A 27252-nucleotide genomic window follows, 5' to 3' on the forward strand; every position below is an offset into this window, starting at 1 on the left:
TGTGGCTTGGGTCACTGCTATGGTGTGGATTTGATCCCCAGCTCAGGAACTTCCACATGCCATAGGCATGGCCAAAAACAAAAAACAACAGCATCCTTTGAGCTTTTTTGTGACAGATAGACAGGTTATCTGCTTCTTATGAGATGGTGTCTGTTGTGTCTAAAGGTATTTGCAATGAGTGTCCCAGCATTGACACTGGTCTCTTTAGCTCCTTAGGCTGAGCCAATTGTCTCGGCCCAATGAAACAGGATGCTGTAAAAGGAAAACCCTTCTGCAGGATCATGGAGGCACTGCACACATAAGCAGGGGTGAAGATGAGGAGGTTCCCACTCAGGGACAGGGAGGCTTGTAAAGGATGATGCGTTTTGACCATGGCACACACCCTGGCCTTTTCTGAGCCCTTCCCCTCTGGTTTATTCTGTGATGCTTTGCTAGTGCAAAGTATACGGAGAGCAAATCCCTTATGCCTATTAAAGGACATCTATTCTTTTCTAAATCTCTAATGCTTTCTCTGATCAAACGGGGAAGAATTGTATATGGTGCTCCAGAGATCAGTTTCGGGGTTTAAAAAAAAAAAGGTATAGTTTTTATACTCTCTTCATCACAACCACATCTCCCTTTAGAGCTCTTTATTTTGTTTTTATATGTCTGTTCTCTTGCTGGTTGCTTTCTTGTTCTTGTTCAGTCTATAATATTTTATTCTGGGATGGAACATTTTATTCCATTGGGAATTGCCTCCAAGCACCTGAGTTTACCAAACAGCAGTGCTAAGGACTTCATGGAGTAATTTGAGGTGTAGAAAGGGGCAAAATTCTTCAGCCAAAATTCTTCTTACCCACGACTGGAACTCTATCCTTCCCCTGCAATTAGTTCTTCCTCCTGAGAATAACCCTCTTATTGCCCCTAAATGTTCAGGAAAAGAGCATTCAATGATTTTACATATTCCAAGGTTTCTGTGTCCATATGGAACATGTTATTGGAAGCGGTAGCAGCGGCGGCGGTCGTGGCGGTGGCGGTGGCGGCGGCGGCAGAGTGGGCGGTGTCCCAGGGGTTAACTAACTGGAAGCTTCAGGAACTGAGTTTTATCTTAAGCTCTCCCATTCGTGATTAGCAACCTTGAGCTAACCACTTATTCTCTCTGACTCTAATTTTATCAAGTGATAAATGGAAGTAATTGGACCATCCAACCCCACGGGGTAGTGCTAGAGAGAAATAATTGTAACAATGAACGGTTACTATGAAATACCAGAGTTTAGCATAAATGCTTAATATCACAGCCGTCCTAAGCTTTTAATCTCTGGGAGCATCTGAGAACTTATGAATGTGAACACATGCTTGCTTTTCTCCCACCCAGGTGTTATTTGAACTTGCCCGCTATCACGCCCCCTCCACCATCTTCCTGGACGAGCTGGAGTCAGTGATGAGTCACAGAGGCACAGCTCCTGGGTAACAGACAGACAGGGTTTTTTTGGTTTTTTTTTTTTTGGTCATCACTTCTTCCCTCTTGCCATAAGTGTGTTTGATGGTCGGAAGCCCATCGACATTTACCAGCAGAATGAGCCTATTAACAAGCCCACAAATTTTCTGCAGACACACGGAAAGGTCTTTAAATTAGATCCTGTTAACTGAATAGCTGATTTAAGTAGTTTTTATAACCGGAGGAAATGTCATGCGCCCTTCCCCCGCTTCCCCGCAGAATGGTTTTCAGGCCTGAAGATCACCAGCCCCATGATCTCAGGTGGCCCTAAGGGCCCTGCTGGCTCAAAATAGCCACGTGTGAATACCTCCCCTGGAGCCAGAGGGGCTGCCTGGGGCCAAGTCCCGGGAGGTGGTCCTTGACAAAGTGTGTGAAGTCAGGGAAGGCACCACTTCTCTGTGACACCAGACTGTGGTTCAGCCTGCCCGATTTTAAATGTCACATAAGTTATCTCTAAAGATTAAGTGTCTGCTAATGTCCCCAGCAGGAAGAACACATCCCAGACAGTAATGAGGCAGTGTGTGTGTATGTGTGTGTGTGTTTTAAAAAATGCCTTTTTGTCTTCATCAGAGGTTTTTTTTTGAAACTTTTTACTAAATTTGGTATCCCTGGCTTGAAAAAACAGGTCTTGGGGGAAATCTCAACACAGCTGTATTTATTGATGGCCTCTAATGGTCTATCATGAAGGCAGAACTAATAGTAATAAAAAGCATTATCTTGTTGGAAGATAATTTATGATATTTATTAAAAACCATTTCCCTGGAGTTCCCTGGTAGCCTAGTGGCTAAAAATCCAGCATTGTTACTGCTGTGGCTCAGGTCTGCTATGGTGCAGGTTTGATCCCTGGCCCAGGAACTTCTGCATGCTGTGGGCAATGCTAAAAAAATAAATCCAAAAGAACCAAATCGTTTTCCCAGCAGGGAAAAACAACCATCAAGATGAGCCCCAGAGGAGTTCATGTTGTGGCTCCATGGGTTAACAATCTGATATAGTGTCTGTGAGGATGCGGGTTCGATCCCTGGCTCTGCTCAGTGGGTTAAGGATCTGGCATTGCCTCAAGCTGTAGGTTGAAGATGTGACTTGGATCTAGCGTAGCTGCAGCTGTGGTGTAGGTGGGCAGCTGCAGCTCAGATTTGACTCCTAGCCTGGGAACTTCTATATGCTAAAGGTGCAGCCACTACAAGAAGAAGAAAAAAGATGCTCCCAAGATGCATGGGATTCATGTCATTGATTGAAAAGCAACTATTTCTGTGGCTTAAGGGGGGACTTAGCCCCAGGCTGGGCACTCTGCCTCTCCAAAGGGGGCTGGATGGGAGCAGGCAGTTGCACAGGGGCCTGGCTGGGAACCTACCAGACCACCCTAGTGGTCATGCCCTTTGCAAAGCCCCGAGTGCCTGGCCTGCCCTACTGTGGTAACACTCTAACATCCACTCTCTCCATCTCTGTTCCCAGAGCAGCCCTCCACAGCTTTGACTGAACTAATTTGGAAACTTCATCTATTAGCCTTGAGTGCGTCCATTTCCTTGTCTGGAAGTTAAACACTAAAACCAGAGTCTTCCAAGGGTCAGGGAATAAGAACAGGTGCTCTGAAGACTTCTGGGGTCATAGTATGTTAAAAGAATAATAATTTTGTGGACATGCTAAATAGGTATATAGCTATACTGTGAGACTGGCTTCTCTTTTAGTTAAATAGAAAGGGGCACAGTTTCTAAAATGCCCAGAAACCTAATTGGAGCTGCTACCGCCATATAGAGGCAGAGATGAAAACTTGAATGTCATTTTATACTAGAAAGGCATGTTTTGTCCTTTTAACTTGATCTACATGAGAGCCTGTGGATGCGGCCAGGACTTAGAGCCCATTTTGACTGTATAGGTCCTGTGGCATAGGGAGTTCTTTCTTGGTGGGAGGGTCTCAGGCAGTGGTGGTGGCGGGGAAATTGGAGGATGAGTTTGTGCAAAAAACTGCCTCTAATTGGCTGTGTAAGGAAAGCGTGGTTTCCATGGTCCTTATCCTGCCTCTTATCAGAAGAGAATGAAACAGTAGTAATTCATCTCTCTTCTTGGACAGTTTATAAATTACACTAAAAGAAATATAGTGTGTAAAATAATTTAATGCCTGTTATTTAACTGAAAAAGATTATTCCCAGTTCAGTTTTTTTTTGGTTTTGTTTTTGTTTTTGATTTTGTTTTTGTTTTTGGCTGTACCCACAACATATGGAAGTCCCTGGGCCAGGGATGGAGTCTGAGCCACAGCTTTGATCTACTCCACAGCTGTGGTAATGCCAGGTCCTTAAACCACTGTGCTACAGCAGAAACTCCTTAAGTCATTTTTGAAAAGGATAGATAATACTACAGATTGGAAGTTCCCTGATGGTGCAGTGGGTTAAGGATCTAGTGTTGTTACTGCTGTGGCTCAGGTCACTGCTGTGGCATGAATTTGATTCCCAGCCTGGGAATTTCCACAGCCATGGGCATTGCCAAAAAATAATAATACTGCAGGTTGAAAGAGCCATACACAGCCAGACTGCATTTAATTTACCATTGCCACGATCTCCCCTTCTGTTATTTTCAGGTTCACTGCCAACCTTTGGTTTTCTTTTCCTTAGCATCGTTATATTCATTTACTTGCTTTCTTTAGCTCTCTATTTGAAAATAGTACCAATTGCTTGTTTTCTCCAGCCCTGGGATGAGTAGCTCCTGAGAATGTGGCAGGGAAGGGCTTAGTTGTCAGAAGGCAACTTGGTCTGCCGTCATTGAGTCCTTGCTGTGAGTGCAGTCTTGTCATGGAAGCAAAGCCTCTTGGGAGAATCTCACCTCCTCCTCTTTCTCTAGGGGCGAACACGAAGGAAGCCTGCGGATGAAGACAGAGTTGCTGGTGCAGATGGACGGGCTGGCTCGCTCCGAGGATCTTGTGTTTGTCTTAGCAGCCTCCAACCTGCCGTGGTAAGAGATCTAGAGAGTACATTCTGTGAATCACCAAGTACAGGTTGAAGTTATTATATTGACCACTTTGGGAAAATCCTTGTTTGGTTCCAGCCCTGGAAGATTAAGCTGAAGGCTTGGAGGTCACATCCTTAATCCTTGCTGCCTGGACCATGAAAGAATTTGCCTGAACAGGAGGAGTACAGGCCAGGGCTACCTCTGACAATACTGAAATTGGACACTCAGCCAGATTTTTTTACTCTGTTTAAGCAGGGCTTTGGCAGAGAACTATATAATGCTAAAATCTGTAGGATGCAAAGAATATTCCAGAAATAATATGTTTGGATTTTAACAATGTTCAAATTAAATTTTTTAAGTTAGGAGGAAAATCTTTAATGTTGTGCAGTAAATAGGAAGTTTAAATAATCTCTAGTTGAAAATATAATCTGCTCTTGGAGTCTGTATCCCAGAGTGGTTTAAGAACAATTCTAGAAGTAGAATTGGGAAATAAGAGATGCTGACTAGAGAAAAACATTATCTACTTGGGGAAGGGTATTTTAAAAAATAATTATAATCCCTTTATAGTTCCAAGATTATTTTCATATACATTGTTTCTTTTGAGCTGCAGGTAAGACAGGAGACAGATAAGGAAATGGTACTCTTGCCATTTGCAGAGGGGACCAAGGTCAAGGGCGGTCAATCCACCCAAAGTCAACAGCCAGTTTGCCACAGAGCTGGGACTTGTGCCACCTTTCCCTCTACTCCTACTGTGTCCATTTCTGTTTCTACCTTCAAAGATGAAAAGAGACACTGCTGTTTGGACATGCTGATCATCCAGGCTCCCAAAGGGGTCACTGGAAAGAGATGATGACATTCAATGTATAATCTGTTGTTTTAACTGTATTCATAACTTTGTCCCAGCTCCACCTCTTCTCACGTTTGCAAGACTTCTCTAATGTGCTAAGGTGATCCTCCGCATTTTACATTCCAGAGTTAGAGGTATCTATACACGATGTTATAGCTGAATCCAGAGAGCCATCCTTTAACTGTGGCTGTGAAGTCCTTTAGAGAAAGAACCTCCATTCCTTCACCTGTTGAAACACGGTTGATTATAGCCTCTTCAGTTATGTCTCAGGGGGACTATGAGAGTCAGCAGAGGAGGGTATATGAAAACTGGACAGCTTCGTGCATAGTTCTGGGAAGGGAGTGCCCCCCAGCGAGGAATAGAGATCCTTCACTCCCAGCCAGTACGTAGGACTTCCCTGAGGAGGTTACTGTGCTGTCACAGTTTCCCTAAGGTGATCAATTTTGGGTAAACTGCAAATAAAATGGTTCGGGGGGAGCTAGTAAACAATCAAAAGTAAAGATGTTTATGGAGTTCCCATCATGGCGCAGTGGTTAACAAATCCGACTAGGAACCATGAGGTTTCGGGTTCGATCCTTGCTCAGTGGGTTAAGGATCTGGCGCTGCCACGAGTTGTGGTGTCGCTCAAAGATGCAGCTTGGATCCCGAGTTGCTGTAGCTCTGGAGTCAGCCGGCAGCAACAGCTCCAATTAGACCCCTAGTCTGGGAACTTCCATATGCCTCGGAAGCGGACCTAAAAAAGGCAAAAATACCCCCCCCCCAAAAAAAAACAAAAAACAGTAGAGATGCTGAGAAGGAGTTTTCTGAAAGAGTTGCCTCTCATCATGTCAGATGGCAAATACATATGTGCTTTTGAGCGTGGATTCTTTGATATTAAGATTACATCCTTAGGGAGTTCTGTTGTGGCTCAGTGGAAACAAATCTGGCTAGTATCCATGAGGATGCAGGTTTGACCCCTGGTCTTGCTCAGTGGATTAAGGTTCCGGCATTGCTCTGAGCTGTGGTGTAGGTTGCAGACGAGGCTCGGATCCTGCTTTGCTGTGGCTGTGGTATATGCCAGAAGCTATAGCTCTGATTTGACCCCTCGCCTGAGAACTTCCATATGCCATGGGTACAGCTCTAAAAAAAAAATCAAAAAAAAAAAAAAAAAAAGATTACATCCTTAAAGCATACGGGGAACCAGTAAGCTCTATCCATTCTTAAATATTGCTGGGATTAAAAAAAAAGGAGTTCCCATCGTGGCGCAGTGGTTAACGAATCTGACGAGGAATCATGAGGTTGCGGGTTCTGTCCCTGCCCTTGTTCAGTGGGTTAACAATCCAGCGTTGCCGTGAGCTGTGGTGTAGGTTGCAGACGCGGCTCGGATCCTGCGTTGCTGTGGCTCTGGCGTAGGCCGGTGGCTACAGCTCCGATTGGACCCCTAGCCTGGGAACCTCCATGTGCCGCGGGAGCGGCCCAAGAAATAGCAAAAAAGGAAATAAAAAAAAAAGATCATTAAAAAAAATCATTAAAAAAATTTATGATGAAAATTATAGACAAACACTAAAAAAGAGAAAAGAGCACAATGAACCCACTTTTTCCCAGTTTCAGTAAGTAGCATCTTGCCCAATTGATTTAATCTATTCCTGCTTCCTCTCTTGTTTTGCTGCAATATTAGGCGATATCCCAATTCACGTATTATTTCTCACATGTATATACTTCAGCATACATCTTTGAAAAATAAGGACATTTTCTTACATTATCACAAAGTCATTACCAACTGCAACAAAATTAACAGTAATTGCTCAATATCATCTAATATCCAGTTTATATTCTGATTTCCCATGTTGCTCCAAAAATGTCTTTTTGCAATTGGTTTACTGAACTGGTAACCAAACAAGATTTGCATTTTGTAATTGGTTGTTTTCTTAAGTATCTTTTAATCTAAAACAGACTCTTTCCCTCCTGCCTCCCCAACTCCCCACTTGCCATTGACTTGATTGCCAGGGAGGTTGTCCTACGGAGTCTAACTTTCTGGATGTGGCTCATCATAGCCTCATGGTAGTATTTAGCTTGTTCTTCTTACCCCTGTAATTACTCTAGACTAAAAGTTAGATTGAGGAGTTCCCATCGTGACTCAGTGGTTAACGAATCCAACTAGGAACCATGAGATTGCAGGTTCGATACCTGGCCTCTCTCCGTGGGTTAGGGATCTGGTGTTGCCATGAGCTGTGGTGTAGGTTGCAGACTCGGCTCGGATCCTGCATTGCTGTGGCTGTGGCGTAGTCCAGCAGCTACAGCTCTGATTAGACCCCTAGTCTGGGAACCTCCATATGCCGCAGGTGTGGCCCTAGAAAAGACAAAAAAAGACAAAAATAAATAATAAATAAATAAATCAGTAAAAGTTAGATTAACTAGCTTGGATTCAGGATCAGAATAATTTTGGGGGGCGAACATAACCTCATCAGCGATGCTGAGTACATCGCATTGCATCATGTGCAGAAGTAAGTAATGCCCTGTCGTCCTGTTTTTGGTGATAACAAGACTGAGCAGTGGGTTCAGGTGTGTCGGCCAGGTTCCTCCACTGTGTAGTTTCCATCAGTGGTTGTAGCATCCATTGATGATTTCTTGAATCATTTATTTCACAAGAGATGTGATTCTGTCATTCCTTCTGGTTAATAGCTGGAATTTTTCTCAATGCTAGAACTTTCCCCCATCCAATATTTGGTTACCTGGAAATATAATTCATACTAGAAAAGTGGGATTCTTCTCTTTGACTTTTAAAGTCGTGAGCTATGCCCTAGCAAACTCCAGTGGTAACAAATTAGTCAGTCTCTCTCCCACTATAATCTCATGATTTGTTTGGTATAACCTCATTCGTTTTTTTTTTTTTTTTAAGCTTCATTGAGATATAACTCATATGCCACACAATCATCCATTTAACATGTACAATTCAATGTTTTAGTTATATTTATATAGTTGTACAACCATCTAATCAATTTTAGGACTTTTTTTTTTTTACCTTAAAAAGAAAGCCTATACCCATTAGCAGTCACTTCCCTTCCCCATGCCCAGCACTAAGTAACCACAAATTATTTTCTGTTTCTGTGGATTTGCCTATTTTTATACCTACAAATAGAATTATTATGGTAACTCTCTATTTAATTGAGGAACTACCAACCTGTTTTCCAAAGTGGCTGCACCCTTTTACTTTTTTTTTTTTTTTTTTGTCTTTTGAGGGCCACACCCACGGCCTGTGGAGATTCCCAGGCTAGGGGTCTAATCGGAGCTGTAGCCACCAGCCTGCACCACAGCCACAGCAACGCCAGATCCAAGCCATGTCTGTGACCTACACCACAGCTCACGCCAATGCTGGATCTCCAACCCACTGGGCAAGGCCAGGGATCAAACTGGCAACCTCATGGTTCTTAGTTGGATTCATTTCTGCTGAGCCACGACGGGAACTCCAAGATTTATTTTATATATATGCAGTCCCCTGTCAGATAGATGATTTGTAGATATTTTCTCCCGTTCTGTGACCACTAGTCTGTCTTTCCTTCTTCCCTTCCTCTCTTTTTGTTCCTCTTTTTCTCTTCCTGTCCTTGCTAAATGTCCCATGTCTGTCCTATTTCCCAAGCTCTGAGTCTTTCATAAGATCCTGTAACTGGTTTTCCTACAGCAATGCTAATAAAAATGTAATATGAGGCATACATACTTTTAAATTTTCTAGTGGCCACATTTAAAAAAATGTAAAAAGAAAAAGATAAAATAAATGTTGTTAACATTTTATTTAACCCAGTATATCCAAAATATTATCACTTCTGATATAATCAATATAAAAATTATGGTGATAGCGTACATTCTTTTTTTGCATACTCAATCTTTGAAATCCAGAATACATTTCACACTTTCAGCACTTTTCAGTTTGGACTAGCCAAGTGCCCAGTAGCCACATGTGGTTGGTAGCTACTCTATTAGACGGCAAATCCAGAGACTACTTTGTCAGCTCACATGCTGCTGTGGAAGAGGTTGGTAATTGCCTCCTGATATTCCCTTCATCCTTCCAATTTATTAATCCAAAAGTACCCTGTTTCTTAGCCTCCTCTGCTATTAGGCCTGGCAAGGCCTAGCTTCTTTGTCATTTACACAAGATGACCAGGGCTTAACTTGAATATTCTGTTCCAGATCTGGAACTGGCCATTGATTCACAGAGACCTGCTTCCTTTAATGGGAAATACTACTTAGAGACCACAGTCTCATAATTATGGGTGCTTCTTGCTACTGGATTATTACTGTTTCTTGGCCTTATGATTGGGCAGGGCTAGGAAATATATATAGTTTTTTTTTTTGTCTTTTGTTGTTGTTGTTGTTGTTGTTGTTGTTGCTATTTCTTGGGCCGCTCCCGTGGCATACGCCAGAGCCACAGCAACACAGGATCCAAGCCGCGTCTGCGACCTACACCACAGCTCACGGCAACGCCGGATCATTAACCCACTGAGCAAGGGCAGGGACCGAACCCGCAACCTCATGGTTCCTAGTCGGATTCCTTAACCACTGCGCCACGACGGGAACTCCATCTTTTAAAAACTATATATATTTCCTAGGAGTTCCCGTCGTGGCGCAGTGGTTAACGAATCCGACGAGTAGGCCGGTGGCTACAGCTCCGATTCAACCCCCAGCCTGGGAACTTCCATATGCCGCGGGAGCGGCCCAAGCAATAGCAAAAAGACAAAAAATTAAAAAAAATTAAAAAAATAAAATAAAAGAGGCAAATAGTATAAACCAACTATAATGAAAAAATCATATAAACTTAAAAGAATACCTTCGATTAAAAAAAAGAGGCAAATCATGAGTTCATACTAGTATTTTCCATTCAAATTTAAGATTACAAGGTTTTTAGTTAAATTATTATATATATACACACATACATACAGAGTATATATATATATATATATATATATATATATATATATAGCATGTGAAAGTCCCTAGACTAGGGGTTGAACCCACACCACAGCAGCAACCCAAGCCACTGCAGTAACAACATTGGATCGTTAACCCACTGTGCCACAAGGATACTCTCTAAATTATTTTGTATTTGTGGTTTTATTTTTGCTTTTTAGGGCTGCTGTCTAACCTCATATGGAGGTTCCCAGGCTAGGGGTCAAATTGGAGCTACAGCTGCTGGCCTACACCACAGCCACAGCAATGCAGGATCCGAGCCATGTCTTTGACCTACACCACAGCTCAAGGCAACGCCAGATCCTTAACCCACTGTGTGAGGCCAGGGATCAAACCTGCAACCTCATGGTTCCTAATTGGATTTGTTTACTCTGTGTCACAATGGGAACTCTGAAAATCTTAGTTCTTAACAACATTAATATACTTACTACTCACTTTATCCTAATATGTAGATGTATTTTACATTTGTGTATATAATGGAGTTTTCAGTAATAATACCAATACTATCATAACAGTAATTTTTTAAGATTTTTATTTTTCCTATTATAGTTGATTTATAATGTTCTGTCAATTTCTGCTGTACAGAAGTGACCCAGCTCTCTCTCTCTATATATATATACATACATTCTTTTTCTCACATTATCTTCCATCATGTTCCATCACAGGTGACTAGATGTAGTTCCCTGTACTATACAGCAGGATCTCACTGCTTGTCCATTCCAAGTGCAATAGTTTGCATCATAATAGTAATATTTTGATGAGAAAAATGGTACAGACTTGTTATGACTAAGATAGAAGAGCTGATTGGGGATTTCTCATTTTCAGCACTCTTGACATTTGGGGCCAGATATCTCTTTGGGACCTCCTATGCACTGTTGGATTCTGAGCAGCATTCCTGGACCCTCCCCACTAGATGCTGTTAGCAGCACTCCCAGTTGTTACAACTCAAATAAGTCTCAGACATTGCCAGATGTCCCCCCAAGGGCAAAATCACCCCTGGGTGAGACTCACTGCACCGATGGAAGGAATGACAGACATTGTACAGAGACAAGTTGTCAGATGCTCCACCAGTAAACTCTCAAGTTTTTGTTTTTTTTTTAGGAACTCCATAAAATAACTGAACTTGGGGACTTCTCGTTGCAGCTCAGAGCATTAAGAACACAACATAGTGTCTGTGAGGATGCAGGTTCAATCCCCAGCCTCGCTCATTGGGTTAAGGATCTGGCATTGCCCCGCAAGCTGTGGTATAGGTCGCAGATGCAGCTCAGATCTGGTGTTGCTGTGGCTTTGGTGTAGGCCGGCAGCTGTAGCTCCTGTTCGACCCCTAGCCTGGGAACCTCCATATGCTGCAGGTGCAGCCATTAAAAAAAACAAAACAAAACAAAACAAAAAACCCTGAACTTGGTTTACTTACACAAAAGGTGATCTGTTATAGAAATTGTTCTGGAAGTTCCCATCGTGGCTCAGTGGTTAACGAATCCGACTAGGAACCATGAGGTTGTGGGTTCGATCCCTGGCTTCGCTCAGTGGGTTAAGGATCCGGCTTTGCCGTGAGCTGTGGTGTAGGTCGCAGATGCGGCTCAGATCCTGTGTTGCTGTGGCTGTGGTATAGGCCAGCAGCTACAGCTCTGATTGGACCCCTAGCCTGAGAACCTCCATATGTGGCGAAAGTGGCCCTAGAAAAGACCAAAAAAAAAAGAAAAAGAAAAAATAATTGTTCTGTGTTTTTATTTATTTCCATAACAAAATGTTCTGCAGATTTTTCCAATTAAGTACAGAATGTTCTCCCTCCCTGCCTTTGTAGCTGCCAGGGTTCCATTTTGTTCATATGATAATCTGTCCCAGTCACCTACTGATGGGCATTTGGGCTGTTCTTTCTCTTTGACTATTACAAATAATGTTGCCGTGAGCATTGGTGTGCATACATCACTTTGTGCGTGTGCCACTGTATCTTTGGGATAGATTTCTGGAAGTAGAATTGCTGGGTCAAAGGGTTAACATGCACAAAATTATAGTAGAGGTTGCCAAATCTTCCTCCGTAGAGGTTGTACATTTTGTATTCCCTCTAGTGTCCTGCTTTTATTAACTTAACATTATAGTAAGAACATTTCCAATGTCATTAAATAATGCTTGAAAATTGAATTTTGTGATGGCTGCCCAAAATTCCCACATGTGAATATACCACAATTTAGTTAATCATTCCTTTCCTATTGAACATATGCTTCCAAGTTTCTCTAGTATAAATAACACTGAAATGAACTTCCTTGAATAAAAAATCTTTGACCAAAATCTAGCTGTTTCTTGACAGATTTCTGGAAGTAGAATTACTGTATCAAAGGGTAGAGATGTTTTTTAAGTCCCTTGCTACATATTGTCCAAGTCCTTCTGTTAAGAAATAGTATATTTTAAGAATTCCCTTGTGGTGCAGTGAGTTAAGGCTCCAGCGTTGTCATTGCAGCAGCTTGAGTTCGATCCCTGGCCTGGAAACTTCCAGACTGCCTCAGGCACTGCCAAAAAAAAAAAAAAAAAAGAAAGAAATAGTGTATTTTTATCAAGAATATTGAGACAGACCTTTATTCTGGCTAAGGGTCTTAGATGAGGGAATAAACTTAATCTGATTTAAGCAGTCTGACCTTCTTAGGGAAATAACTAAATCATAGCAAACTACATGAAAACCCAGTCATTAAATTCCCAAAGAAATTATTTATGCTTAGTTAGTGGTACTACTCATCTACAGCATCTTCCAGGGCACAGGGCTATCATCTACCGCTTGTGAACTTACAGTTTCCCTAGACAAACCCATTCTGTCTCAGAGGGCTAGTCATTTTCTCCCTTTTCGTAGTGGTGTTGCAGCATCTTTGTTTATTCACTGCTTCTCCACCAAGGAGCCCCTTCCCTAATCTATAACATCACAGAGAGGACAAGAAGGAAGCAAGAAATAGCAGCCCCTCTGTGTCATTTGATGTGTAAATAAGCAATGAGAGGAATAATGATTGTTGTATCTTTAATATCACCACTTAAAGTAATAGCCATGGAAGAAATGTTTAACAAGCACAATTAGGGCTAATTTGACCCGCCCCAATTGAATATTCACAAGCTCAGGCTTGGGAGTCCAGAGGGAAACAAAATACTGAACAGGGCCATTAAGGCAAATGCCATCTTTAGACATCTAATTAACATGATGGTGGTTTGTCCAAATAAGACGTAAAAATTGTGTGACGTGTGTTGAAGCTCATCTTTTCCTTGCTATTTGCAAAAGGGCTAGACATTTCACTGTCCCTCTTAAAAGTCATCCACCTATGGTATGATCACACTCTGGATTAAAAAAACCTAATATGTAGAAGAAAGCAAAAGATCCAAGAAATTATTGCCCTCTTCCCATGTGAGTTCTCTCTGGCATAAGATTTCTATAGAAGTATATACATGTGACCTATTTCTATAGAAGTATCTACATATGTATAAGTATATACATATACGTCAAAAGTTCAGCAGACGTAACCCTGGGTTTTTCCGCAGTAATTCCATGCATCTTCTGGGCTCCAGGGAGAAGCTGTGCTCTCTGAGGTCCTACTTTTTGGCCTCATGCCTTGATTAGCATCATCCTCTAGATCAACATTTCTGCAGGCACGGTCTCCCTCAGGTCAGTAAGCATTATCCAAAAAATGGGAAGCATTATCCAAAAAATGGAATCTAATGGTCTAATAAGTTTGAGAGATACTGAGTTAAATATAGTTCACCTGATTTCCCCCTTGGCAGGACTTCTCAGTATCTTTAAGATGCTATCATGTGTTGTGACTCTAAGAAAAGTGATGAGAAAGCAGTACGTTCCATATTTATTTGACCCCAGAATTCTTTCCTGAAAAAGCATCTCATAAGACCAATGTTCTCTTTGAAAACCTTTTGGGAAATAGTGGTTAGCATTAACTCACTCTGATCTGATGACTGCATTTTTCATTGTAATTGCACTCAATCATGCTTGTAGACCTTTAAAGTCATTTTATAGGTTTAAAAAAGTGACAACAGGCCTGAAATGAAGTCACTGGTTCTAAGTCCACGTCGCCAAATTGAGACTCAACACCTAACCTAGTTGCAGTTTCAGCCTCTCCTAGAAATGTGATCTTAACCAGTCAGTCAGGAATTACCTGGTCAGCATTAGTGAGGTAATCCACGGGATAGCCACTGCTGTCCCCTAAAGGTGACCTTACCTGAAGCAATCCACTCTTTGCTAATAACTTTCTTGTTGCATCTCCTTCTGTGTATAGTCTTCCATTTTGTACAGCTCTTCAGAGCTCCTTTCTTTTTCTTTTCTTTTCTTTTTCTGTGTGTGTGTGTGTGTGTGTGTGTGTTAGGGCCACACCTGTGGCATATGGAGGTTCCAAGGCTAGCGGTTGAATCAGAGCTACAGCTGCCAGCCTACCCCACAGCCACAGCAACTCAGGATCCAAGCCATGTGTACAACCTGCACTACAGCTCACGGCAACGCTGGATCCTTAACCCACTGAGCAAGGGTAGAGATCGAACCTGTGTCCCCACATCAGGAACTCCCCAGAGCTCTTTCAGTTTGCTAGGTGAAATCCTCTTGGATTTCTGAATCATTGAATAAAGCCAGTTAGGTATTTAAATTTACTCATTTGAGTTTTTTTTTTAACAGTAGTATTTTTGTGCCTACTGGTGGTCAAATTGTTTTGCTTGAAATTGCTTCTCTCCAGACAGAGCTTCCCTGTCTCAGGTGATAACAGCAAGCCCATCATCCTCTGCCTTGGTTGATGAGTGATTCTGAAACAACCAGGAAAGAAGTGTGTGGTGCAGGACTTGGTGGGTGCAGCAGGGCAGATGCAGGACTGAGTGGGCAGGAGGTTACTGATGTTGACCTTGCCCTTGGCCCATTCACACCTGGCACAGTTTATTTGGTTTCATTAGACAAATTGATTTCAGCCTGCTTACTATGTGGTATTATTACTTTTCTTAACAGGGTGCAGGCTGACATGTGAACTGTAATTCTAATTTTTTGAAGTACAACATTAATATAATCATTTTATAGAAAATTTGAGAACTAGAAAAAAACCAATCATAATCTTTCCCCCGTGACCTAAATATTATCCTCTTGGTATAAACCCTAATGGTGAAAATTATTTCGTTATTTGTTATCACTGGCTGCCTGTGTACCCTTCTGTGGTAATGTTTTTTCCCCAAGAAGGAAACAGTTTTTATTATTTTGAAAAAGAATGTGTGTTCATTATAAAAATCATATTTTAGGGAGCCCCCATTGTGGTGCAGCAGAAATGAATCCATCTAGTATCCATGAGGATGCAGGTTCGATCCCTGGCCTCGCTCAGTGGGTTAAGGATCTGGTGTTGTCGTGAGCTGTGGTGTAGTTTGCAGATACAGCTTGGATCCCACATTGCTGTGGCTGTGGTGTAGGCTGGCAGCCACAGATCCAATTTGACCCCTAGCCTGGGAACTTCCATATGCTGCATGTGGCCCTAAAAAGCAAAAAATAAATAAATAGGCTTTATAGGCTTTGGTATGACTTGAAAGTAAATAGTCCCCATAACTACATTCATAGACCCCGCCCCCCCAACAACAAAAATGTGAATATCCCATGGATACATAGTATTTTGTTCTGTGGCCTGGTTTTTTTCTTTTTTCTTTCACTTCATTATGGTGGACAACTCTGAAAATCTACCTACCTGTATAGAATTCTACTGTATGAGTGGGCCATAATTTAGTTGACTTTTCTTTTTCTTGAAGGTTTTAATATGGCACCAGCCTCCTGGACCGAGCTCCTTCCACCATGACTCCCAGCTTGGACATTCGAGGGGGCAGGGGCAGTTTTCTCTTGGCATTTGGCTGATGTAGGGCAGGTGTTATCACAAAGGCTTTGTGTCCTGGGAGACCTCCTTTCCCCAGCCCTTTGTTGTCAGTCCTTTGTTGTTAGAGCTTTTCTTGAGCTTTGGCCTGTGTGTGTTAGCAGCTTGACAGCAGGTTTCTCCAGTGACTCCCATGTGGGAAGTCTGTGGGAGGGAAAAAAGATACCCTAAGACCATTGCCATATCATTCCTCAAGTCCCCAGGTCCCTAGCCACTCATCCTCCTTCTTTCCAGTGTCTTCCTATGTTTATTTGTTGTATGCAGGGATTTTTGGCTGTTAGAGGGCGGATGGGCTACTCCATCTTGATTCCTTCTTCTCTTCATACGTCTTAAACATAATGACTCTATAGTCTCCTGATCTACAGTTCTTAAGTTTTTTTCTGCAGACTCTCATTCATGGTGCTTGTTTGTCTATTTCATAATTTTGGATGGTGAGCTTCATTTAAGGAGGGGAATCCTATCTGTAGGAGTCTTGTGTGTATCTCTCCACAGAAAATGTATGTCTGACCATGCCAGGCTTTGGACCACTGCAAGCTAACATCTCAGCATAGGGTTTCTTCAGCCATGTCAGTGAGGGTAGGTGTGTGGTTCTGAATGACCAGTGAAGACTTTTTCCCACCCCAAGTACAAGACAAACAAATTTTCTTGGTTCTTTCCATTGCTAGTGAGGAGATTTTTCTTTTTCTTTTTTTTTCCTTTTTTGGCCACACCTCTGGCATAGGGAAGTTTCTGGGCCAGGGATCAGATCCAAGCTGCAGCTTTGACCTATGCTATAGCTGCAACAACACCAGATCCTTAATCCACTGTGCTAGGCTGGGGATTGAACCTATCCCTCAGCCACTGAGGAGACAACACCAGATCCTTAACCCACTGCACCACAGTGGGAACTCCAGTGGGGAGATTTTCCTAACCTACCCTTTCATAGAGGATGTCACCTCTGTTTTTTTATTTTATGTGATGGGCCTGGTTTCCACCTACTATCTTGAATGGGCCCAAGGCTTCTATGCTATGCCACATGTAGGCTTTAAAATCCAAACTTCTTTGTGTAACTAAGAGTCAAACACTTCTGAATCAGCCACAGCTCCAATTTCAACTGATTTTTGGCTTCCTCTTTATTTGTAAGGCTTGAGAATTTAGGCGCTGCTTCCTTGTGGACTCATTTGTTGTGTCTTCCAGAAGTGTTTCCTACAATTCATCAAGCCTTCAAAGGGGCTTTTTGTTTGTTTGTTTTTGTCTTTTGTCTTTTTAGGGCTGCACCTATGGCATATGGAAGTTCCCAGGCTAGGGGTCAAATCGGAGCTACAGCTGCTGGTCTATACCACAGGCTCAGCAACACCAGATCCGAGCCGCATCTGTGACCTACACCACAGCTCACAGCAAAGCCGGATCCTTAACCCACTAAGTGGGGCCAGGGATCAAACCCATGTCCTCATGGATACTAGTCGGGTTCATTAACCACTGAGCCACGACGGGAACTCCTTAAGGGGACTTTATAACAAGAGATTTCTGAATATCTAGTTCATCATTTTGCTGGAAAAAGAAGTTTCCCATTTCTTTTCTCAATTACTGGTCATATGTTTTCTGGCAAGAGTAATGTATCTCTTTTGTTGGCATTGTAGTAACTAGAAGTAATTGTCATTCTTTATTATAAAGAAATGATGCTCTTGACTCTAATACCAGTAGGACATAGACTAAACTGGGAGCTCTCCTGCTGGGTCCCTTGTCTCATGCTTATGAGCTTGCTCCTCAGAATGAGATGAGGAGTCTCTGGAGTTGAGAGGCCCCATATGGAGGCTTCTTCAAAAGCACTGCCCAGCCAAGTGAGTTGCATGAATCACCCCCTAAAATCATTACTTCCATTATTTTCACTAAAGATGAAAAGAGAATGTTTTATTCCTATTGCCCAAGTTAATGCTGATTTTTTCTGTTAACTCAAATTAACAATGAGTATAAAATGCTAATTTTCAACAAAGCAGATGCACCTTCATAAATTAAGACTGGGCTTTAAGGAAGCAGGTCATTTTGCATGAAGCCAGTAGCCCTGAACTAAAAGTTTATTCATTCACCCAAATAGTTCCTATTGAGCATTTAGTGTGAGTATTCTGCATGATGGAAGGAAGAGGAACCCGAGACATATGGTCCATGATCCTCGGCTTCTCAAAGCTGGCTCTCTGATGGCACAATGGATGAGCTCTAAATACACATAACTATGAAGTGAGGATAAAGCCGGGCATGTGGCTGGTACAGACAATAAGTAGAATCAAATTGTATACGGAAGAGGCCATTTCTGATGAAAGATGTTTAAAAGGAAAGGGGTTAGAGAGCGCTTGAACTGGACCCATAGAAAGGACTTGATTCTTGGTAGACAAAGTGTAAGATCCAAGTAAAGGAGTTTTTGTCGTGGCTCAGTGGTTAACCCAACTAGCATCCATGAGGACACGGGTTTGATCCCTGGCCTCACTCAGTGGGTTAAGGATTCGGCATTGCCATGAGCAGTGGTGTAGGCCGGCAGCTACAGCTCTGATTAGACCCCTAGTCTGGGAACCTCCATGTGCCTTGGGTGCAGCCCTAAAAAAAGAAAGAAAGAAAGAAAAAAAAAAAGATCCAAGTAAAGAAAATGATGGCCTGAGTAGAAACTCGACTAGGATGGCAAAAGGTAGCTTCAGATAACGGCAAAGGGAACGGTCTGGCCCAAGTGGGAAATGTAGGTAGGAGTCACCCTTGTGGGGGGCTCACTGCAGAAGGCAGGTAACCACCAGTGCCTTATTCCCTGGCTCCCTGTCAGCTACCAGAGACACTGCAGTTCCGTGATCTACTCTTCAAAGATTGCCGTGGTCACCCACTTCGCACTGGCTGTAGACAACACTGCAAAGGCTTTGCCTACAGAACTGAAGGTTGCTTTCCTCTTGCCACCCTGAGATGGTTTGACCATTGAAGGAACAAGCCAGAATTATGTTTGGTTTCCAAATTCTGTAAAACTGGGAATTATCACTATCCCAGGAACAGGGAGACAGGTTAAGGGGCTGAGGAAGGGCCCTGAAGATTTGGTGTGGGAGCCCAGGTGCTCCGGTGCCAGGCACCGTGGCCCATGTAAACTGCCCAGGTGGCCAGTGGCCATTGGTCCAGGAGCCAGGCAGTGAGATCTGTGGACCCTCGCTGTGTTGCGGTCACTTGCTTGTTGCTTTTGATCTTCGAGAGGATGGACCTACCAAATGACAAAGGAGATAATGACAACAGATGAACTTGGGTTCAAAAATCAAAGGGTAGCAGCTAAAGGGAGTGTTTTCTGGTTGCCGCAGGTTAAATTTTTCACATAAATATATCGGCATAAAGAATGATTCCTGGGTACATTCCATTTGTCCTTTGTTTCCTCCCTCATATGATTATATTATTATTGATGTCATTAAAAGTGCATTTATCAGGCCCAGCTGTCAGAGAGTTGCACTTATTTTGTGCCCACAAGCAGTTTTGAGGTAAATCTCTTGCTTTAGGGCATTAGCTGATCAATACAACCATCTATAGTGAGGGATCGTTTTCCCACCTCCCTCTGCTGGCCTCCATTTGCCTAGGGCTTTTGGGGACCTGGTCTTCCTTTCAAGAAGTCACGCTGGCTGGGATGGAAAGACCTGAAGGTTCTCCTTCCAGAGAGCCTTCCTGCTGCCCCTCCTGACTTTTCAGGAGGGGCAGCTGGTCCGAGGAAAGGCCTTGGGAGAAATTCAGCAACCGCTCATCATCCCGGCTCAGCCGTTTCTCCAGCTTCTTCTCTCCTCCTTCCTGGTTTTCAGTTGCAGGTTCTCAAGTCTAATTTTGTCTTTGACATTTATGGGAGCAGCACTCCTGCAGTCCAAGGCCCACACCAACCTGTTAGTGCCTATTATTTGCATAGAAGCAGGGGGTTTGTCATACTCATTTCTGTGTGCTGGAGACTCTGCAGGGACAGTACTGCTGAACTCAATTCCTAAGTGTGAGTCTAATGGTCCCTCTTCTCTATGGAAAGATCTCCCTGACCCTCCCGTCTTCCCTCCCCCACTGACATCACCTCCTTCTGCCACTAACTCAGGCGCAGCTCTCCGCTGTCTAAGCAGACTCTGGATTCACTCAGACATACCAGGCATCATGAAACCAGTCAATTTCTTTCTTTCTTTTTTCTTTTGGTCTTTTTAGGGCTGCACCCGCAGCACGTGGAGGTTCCCAGGCTAGGAGTCGAATCGGAGCTGTGGCCGCCGGCCTACACCACAGCCACAGCAATGTGGGATCTGAGCTGCCTCTGCGACCTACACCACAGCTCATGGCAACACCGGATCCTTAATTACTGAGTGAGGCCAGGGATGGAAGCTGTGTCCTCATGGATGCTAGTCGGGTTCATTAACCATTGAGCCACAACAGGAACTCCCGAAACCTGTCAATTTCCTCCTCTTGGAGGCACCCCTTCCAGAGCCTTGTCACCAACTGCATACTGCATCCTGAGACCCCAGCTCATCTTCTCTTTCTGTGCCAAACTCTCTGTTCCTTGGATCCCATGTGGCCCTTTGGTTTGGTTTCCCTCTCTTTTTGGTCCCCCAGTAACTTCCTGACAAAGGGTACATGCAGGTAGTATCTTTCAGGCTCTGCATATGGAAACTGTCATTATTCTATCTTACTACATAATTGATGGTTTGCATAAGATATGAATTTCAGAGTTCCCATCTTGGCTCAGTAGTTAACGAATCCGACTAGGAACCATGAGGTTGTGGGTTTGATCCCTGGCCTTGCTCAGTGGGTCATATGCCATGGGAGTGGCCCTAGAAAAGGCAAAAAGACAAAAAAAGATATGAATTTCTACATTGGAAATTATTTTTTCTTAGAATTTTGAAGTCATTGCTTTATTTTCCTTTAATATCTCACATTGCTGATGAGAGTCTTCTTGTGTGCAACCTGTTTTTTTTTTTTTTTTCCTTCTCTCTGGAAGCTTTTGTGAACCTGTCTTTTTTCTCAGGGTTCTGAGATTTCACCATGATACGACTTGGGGTCTCCTTGCTGTTCCTATGCTGGCTTCAGGCCAGTGATTGAGACACAGGTTTCAGAGTCTCCCTCTTTGGGTTCGAGTCCAGGGCTTCCGTTCACGAGCTTTGACCTCAGGCAAGACCATCAGCCTCTGTGCCTCAGTTTCCTCATCTTAAAGTGGAGCTAATAATAGTACCTCCCTCACAGGGTAGTTCTGAAAATTAATGTCTTTAAAGTGTTTAAAGCAGCACCTGCCGCTTGGTGAATGGCACCTAAGCCCTAGTTTTTACTAATATCTCAAATAGAAAAGATAATCTCTTTGAAGGCTGCAAAGTCCCCTTGACCCTGTGACCTCTTGGCCCTGAGAGGGGGCGTGGTTGTGCAGGGGCTGCTGTTAGATGGATTCCAACAGGATGAGGCTGATAAAGAACAAAGCAAATGAGAAAAAGAAATAGGAAATAGTTATTGCCAGGAAAACAGCCCCAGACTGGATTCTCAGCTCAGGACTGGAGGAATAATAGGCAGAGGAAAGATGCAGTCTTTTAAGAAATCTGGTTCCTCCAATTTAGGATTCAGATATGCTCCCTGGAGGGGCGATTTCATGGTTTCAATTTAAAGAGAAATATCATTGCAGAGATTCAGAACAAGAACAAGAAAAACAGGAGAGTCTTTGGAAATTCTCGACATCTTTGTGAATGAAAAGATCTGGTGATGGTGTTTTCACTGTTACTCTCTATTAGTGGCTTAGACTGACCAACACATGGCATTTCCTAATTTCTATACTAGAAAATCAAACAGGTATTTCCCTCCCGTTTGAAGTTTTTGTTTGCTTTGTTTATTTGTTTCCTTTTTAGGGCTGAACCCATGGCATAGGGAAGTTCTCAGGGTAGGGGTCCAATTGGAACTGCAGCTGCTGGCCTACACCACAGCAATTCGGGATCCAAGCTGCATCTGTGACCTACACCATAGCTCACGGCAACACTGGATCCTTAACCCTCTGAGCAAGGCCAGGGATCGAACCTGAGTCCTCATGGATACTAGTTGGTTTGTTACCTTCTGAGCCATGGCAGGAACTCCTAGGAACTTGAAGTTTTAATGTATAAAGATTCACAGACTCCACACTCAAAATGATCTGTTTTTAATAGGAATGGTAACTCAAGGCAACCAGAGTCCCAGTTAATGAGGGAAAGCTCTCCTTTACATAATAATTCCAAATAATACATTTGGAATGGAAAGAAAAAATTTAATTTGCTGTTTTGCACCACTCCCCTGAGACAGATGATTCAAAGCTCATTCACAGATGCTTAAACCACTAGTTGAAAGGGGATGGGAGGAGTTCCCACAGTGGCGCAACAGGATCAGCACCAGGAAGCAGGTTCGATCCCCAGCCCAGCACAGCGGGTTAAGGATCCAGCATTGCTGCAGCTGCAGCTCTGATCTGATCCCGGGCCCAGGAATTCCATATGCCTCAGGGCAGCCGAAAAATAGGGGTGGGGGATGGGGAAAGGGGTATTCACATGGCACCAAAGAATTGTATGTCGAGTACCTAGTACTTGCAAAGAGATGAGGGATCATCCAGTGAAGAGTGCCATGGTCACCAGGTGATCTCAGGAACTAAACACCACATCACTGACAGTGAGACCAACACCTGGATCCCAGCGTAATGAATATGAAAACGTACCGTCACCAAGGAAATACACTTGCTATGTATGTTTATCCTGATTCTGATTAAGCTTTGAGGCCTACCTTCCATCTTGGAGGACAGCAGATAGAGAAACCAGTCACCTGATACCATGAGGAAAAAACTTCAAGGGAACCTAGGATGTGGGACTTTTCTACGGTGAGCCTCACCTTTTCAAAAAAAAATCCAGGCCAAGGAGACTGCTTTAGATTTTGAGATCAAGAGACATAATTACGTGTGATGCGTAATCCTTGATTGAATTTTGGTTGGAAAAACTGTAAAAGATAGTTTGGGGATGTTTGGGGAGATTTTTATTTATTTTAATGATTTTAATTTTTTCCATTATATCTAGTTTAGAGTGTTCTGTCAATTTTCTACCATACAGCAAAGTGCGATCCAGTCACACATACACATACACATTCTTTTTCTCACATTATCCGACCGGAGAGATTTTAATATGGAATGAGGATCAGACATATAATGCAATCAGGGTTAATTCTGTTAGTGTCATAATGGTATTTATTGGAGCTATTTAAGAAAATATCCTTTTTGGGGGGAAATGCACACTGAAGCATTTAAGGATGGGGTTTAATGATGTGATTTACATTAAAATAATTTAACAAGAACAGATAGGAAGCAGATATGGCAAAACGTTAACTGTCGTTGAATCAAGATGGTAGTTATGTGGAGTTTTGTTGTTTTAGTCTAATTTCCTATTTGCTTGAAATTTTTATATTAAGAAATGTAAGGAGGAGTTCCCGTCATGGCGCAGTGGAAACGAATCCGACTAGTATCCATGAGGTTTCGAGTTAGATCCCTGGTCTCACTCAGTGGGTTAAGGATCTGGTGTTGTTGTGAGCTGTGGTGTAGGCCGGCGGCTGTAGCTGTGATTGGACCCCTAGCTTGGGAACCTCCATATGCTTCGGGTACGGCCCTAAAAGAAAAAGAAGAAAAGAAAGAAAGAAATGTAGCGAAATGAAGGCCTGAAGATGAAAAATTGCATAAACCTGGCCTGAGAGTGTTTGGGGAGGAGTGTCTCCAAGGGCTGCATTTGCAAGGGGCACCCTGAAACGAGCATTCACTCTTGGGGTCACCTGAACAATGGGGTGAGATAGTCATTCACTCCAGCATGAAGGAGAGTTTGGGAAGAATTAATGGACTTCCTGAAGGGCCCAAACTATTGTTAGCAACAGTGTATTCACTGGCAAGATCAGATTGATGGAGTTCCCTTAGTGGCACAGTGGTTGACGAATCTGACTAGGAACCATGAGGTTGCAGGTTCGGTCCCTGCCCTTTCTCAGTGGGTTAACGATCTGGCGTTGCCGTGAGCTGTGGTGTAGGTCGCAGGCGCAGCTCGGATCCCGAGTTGCTGTGGCTCTGGCGTTGGCCAGCGGCTACAGCTCTGATTCGACCCCTAGCCTGGGAACCTCCATATGCCGAGGAGAGCGGCCCTAGAAAAGGCAAAAAAAAAAAAAAAAGATCAGATTGAATAATTGATGTTACAATTGCCATGGGAATGTTCACATGCTTGGGTTTTGTTACCTGGATTTTTTTTCCCCTCAAATTAAGTCTCCTGAAATTAGGTCCTTTACATGAAGTATTTCAGGATGATATTTTTCTATTTCTCTCCTTCTTTCCATTTCTCTCTTTTCTCTTTTTTCTTTTCCTTTTTCTTCCATTCTATTTCCCTTTCTTTCCTCCCTCCCTCCCTCCCTTTTCTTCCTTCTTTCCTCCCTCTCTCCCTTTTTTTCTTTTTAGCCATTTCTTTCTCCCAAACAACATGAAATAATTGTTCTATCCACTCAGGCACAGATGCAGAGTCACAGTTATGATGCAGAACTGTTTCCTGCTAAGTGTTCTTCAAATTTAGTTGTTTGCTTAAGAAGTGAGTTTACTGCCTCAACCAGTCCTTCTGTTTCTGACGCAATTCAGGGAGCTGGACTGTGCCATGTTACGCCGCCTAGAGAAGAGGATTCTGGTTGACCTCCCCAGCCAGGAGGCCAGGCAGGCCATGATCCACCATTGGCTGCCCCCAGTGAGCAAGGGCAGCGCCCTGGAGCTGCGTGCAGAGCTGGAGTACAGCGTGCTGAGCCGGGTGAGCTGCTGGGAGTTTTCTTACAGGGCCTTCTCATGGGCTTTTTGGAGTCTTGAGTCACTTTTAAAAGACCCAAGCTTGGAGTTCCCATTGTGGCTCAGCAGAAACAAATCTGACTAGTATCCATGAAGTTCGATCCCCGGCCTCGCTCAGTGGGTTAAGGATCTGGCGTTGCTGTGGCTGTGGTGTAGGCCGGCAGCTGCAACTCCTATTGAACCCCTAGTCTGGGAACCTCCATATGCCACCCCTGTGGCCCTAAAAAGACAAAATAAAAATAAAAAGATCCAAGCTGCCCCAACAACGCAATGGACTTCCTTCAAGGAAGAGTGAGCTCTTTATCCCTTGGAAACATTCCAGCAGAGCGAGATGTGCTGGAATGGAAATAGAATATGGATTAGACTCAGAGATCCCATGGTCAGGTCCTGACCCTGCCGTTTATTAGCTGTGTGACCTCAGGGACGTGACTTCCTCTCCGAGTCCCCACTTCTGTAAAATGAGTAACAGCTATACTACATTGGGCTACTGTGATGATTAAATACAAGTCTTTCAGAACCAAAAAGCTTCAGGTACAGATCTGTACCCCACTGTCACTGGTAGGGTTGTCTCTGAGTGGACACTTGCACGTGATGTTCTTTGAGGTTTCTCAAAGGCAGGTATGAACTTATTTACAAGAACCAAAGAACTTTCTTGGATCTGGACACCAGGGCTCTTTTAGGCTAACACAGGTGGACCAGTCCTTCAGCATCTCCCCATCTACACTTTGGACAGTGTTAGGAAGCAGTTCATTGCCCAGCATCATAGGTTACCTGAACACTTTAGCAGCCTCTCTCCCTAAACATTACTTATCTTGGAATCTTTGTATAGTGTTCAGGGGTGACAGACACAGAATCCAAACAGAGGCTCTGGAGTTCCCATCATGCTCAGCGGAAACGAATCTGACTAGCATCCATGAGGACGCAGGTTCGATCCCTGGCCTCGCTCAGTGGATTGGGGATCTGAACTGTGGTATAGCTTGCAGATGTGGCTTGGATCCTGCGTTGCTGAGGCTGTGGTGTGGGCCGGCAGCTGTAGCTCCAATTTGACCCTTGCTAGGGAACCTCCACATGCTGCGGGTGCTGCCCTAAAAAAAAAAAAAAAAGATTTAAAAACAAAAACAGAGGCTCTGATACCGAGTCCTGCCTATAAGAACGTAACCCACCAGCATTATGCCTGCTGCCTAACGGCTGGCTTTGTGGCTGTTTCAGGAGACCGAGGGCTACTCAGGCTCAGATATTAAGCTAGTCTGCAGGGAAGCAGCCATGCGACCTGTGAGGAAGATCTTCAGTGCCCTTGAAAATCACCATTCAGGTAGGCCAGTTGGGATGACAGCAAAGGTGCGCTGGGAGAAATTCAACTTTCACCAGCAGATGGCGCCTTGCTCCTGTTCTTGGTGGCTCGGCCTTGGTGCGCTCTTTGGTTGAAATCCTCCCTTGTGCCCTCAACTCCTTCCTCCTCTGCAGTTCTGTTTTGGATCAGCTTTGCCCTCACATGATAAACTCCTTAGGGCACAGGCTTTTATTTCTCTGGGCTGAATCCATTTGCAGCACTATATAAATATTAAATAATCTTTATAATGATACATTTAAGTCACATTTTGTGTATGGGCTCAGGGCCTCAGTTGCACATTAAAGACTTTTTTCTCCAGCCCTCTTGTCTTGCCTTTTGCTGCATTAACATTAAGAATACTGCATTATGCATTGTCTTGAAAGAAGGTCTATTAGTGTCTCAGGAGCATTGATCACCATCAGGTCAATTGTTGTGCTGTTACTCTTGTTTTCATCTAGAAAGCAGCAATTTACCTGGGATCCAGTTGGATACAGTGACCACTGCCGACTTTTTGGACGTGCTAGCTCATACCAAGCCTTCAGCAAAAAATCTGACTCAGAGATACTCAGCCTGGCAAAGTGAGTTCGAGTCTGTCTGAAATCACATGTACCCTGACCTGGCTGCAAAGACAACCACAGAGGCCAGCTGATTGAAGTTTAAGTGTTAGAAGAAATGTATCACTTGGAATCAAAAAGTTATTCTTGAAGACTGGATTAATTTGGACAACTGTACCATTTTGGAAATAGATACTTTCATTAGTTTTTCATGGTTAATGTCAGCAGAATACTGAAGACTGACTACAGGTGTGTGTGCTCTGAGGTCATGCAATGGAGACTTTTCTCACAATGAGATCCCATAAAATTTTGAGGAGTAATTTCTTATAGTGTTCCTCATTTGTCAACTGGAATTTTCATTTTGAAGAAAAAGATAGAGAAAGTTGTGTTGGGATGGCTGTGAGTTCGGGAGCCAGATAGACCATCAGACCAGCTGACAGTTCAAGGGCAGATAAGGGTGGGAACAGGGAAGACGAAGACAGTCTGCTCCTTTTGACAA

At 43.4% G+C, this 27252-nt stretch overlaps 1 protein-coding gene across 1 annotated transcript in view; it reads left to right on the forward strand.

Annotated features, from left to right (window-relative positions):
• The window catches only part of KATNAL2 (katanin catalytic subunit A1 like 2), a 51644-nt gene extending 24554 nt beyond the window's left edge, over positions 1-27090 (forward strand). Inside the window, exons 10-14 of the mRNA XM_047764222.1 lie at positions 1355-1446; positions 4310-4420; positions 24672-24834; positions 26079-26181; positions 26658-27090. Of these exons, the coding sequence (XP_047620178.1) occupies positions 1355-1446; positions 4310-4420; positions 24672-24834; positions 26079-26181; positions 26658-26797 (609 nt within the window). The 3' untranslated portion in view covers positions 26798-27090. The remainder of the gene's footprint in view (positions 1-1354; positions 1447-4309; positions 4421-24671; positions 24835-26078; positions 26182-26657) is intronic.
• Positions 27091-27252: the final 162 nt, after the last annotated feature.

This window comes from Phacochoerus africanus, chromosome 2 (assembly GCF_016906955.1).
Source record: "Phacochoerus africanus isolate WHEZ1 chromosome 2, ROS_Pafr_v1, whole genome shotgun sequence".
Taxonomy (NCBI): Eukaryota; Metazoa; Chordata; class Mammalia; order Artiodactyla; family Suidae; genus Phacochoerus; species Phacochoerus africanus.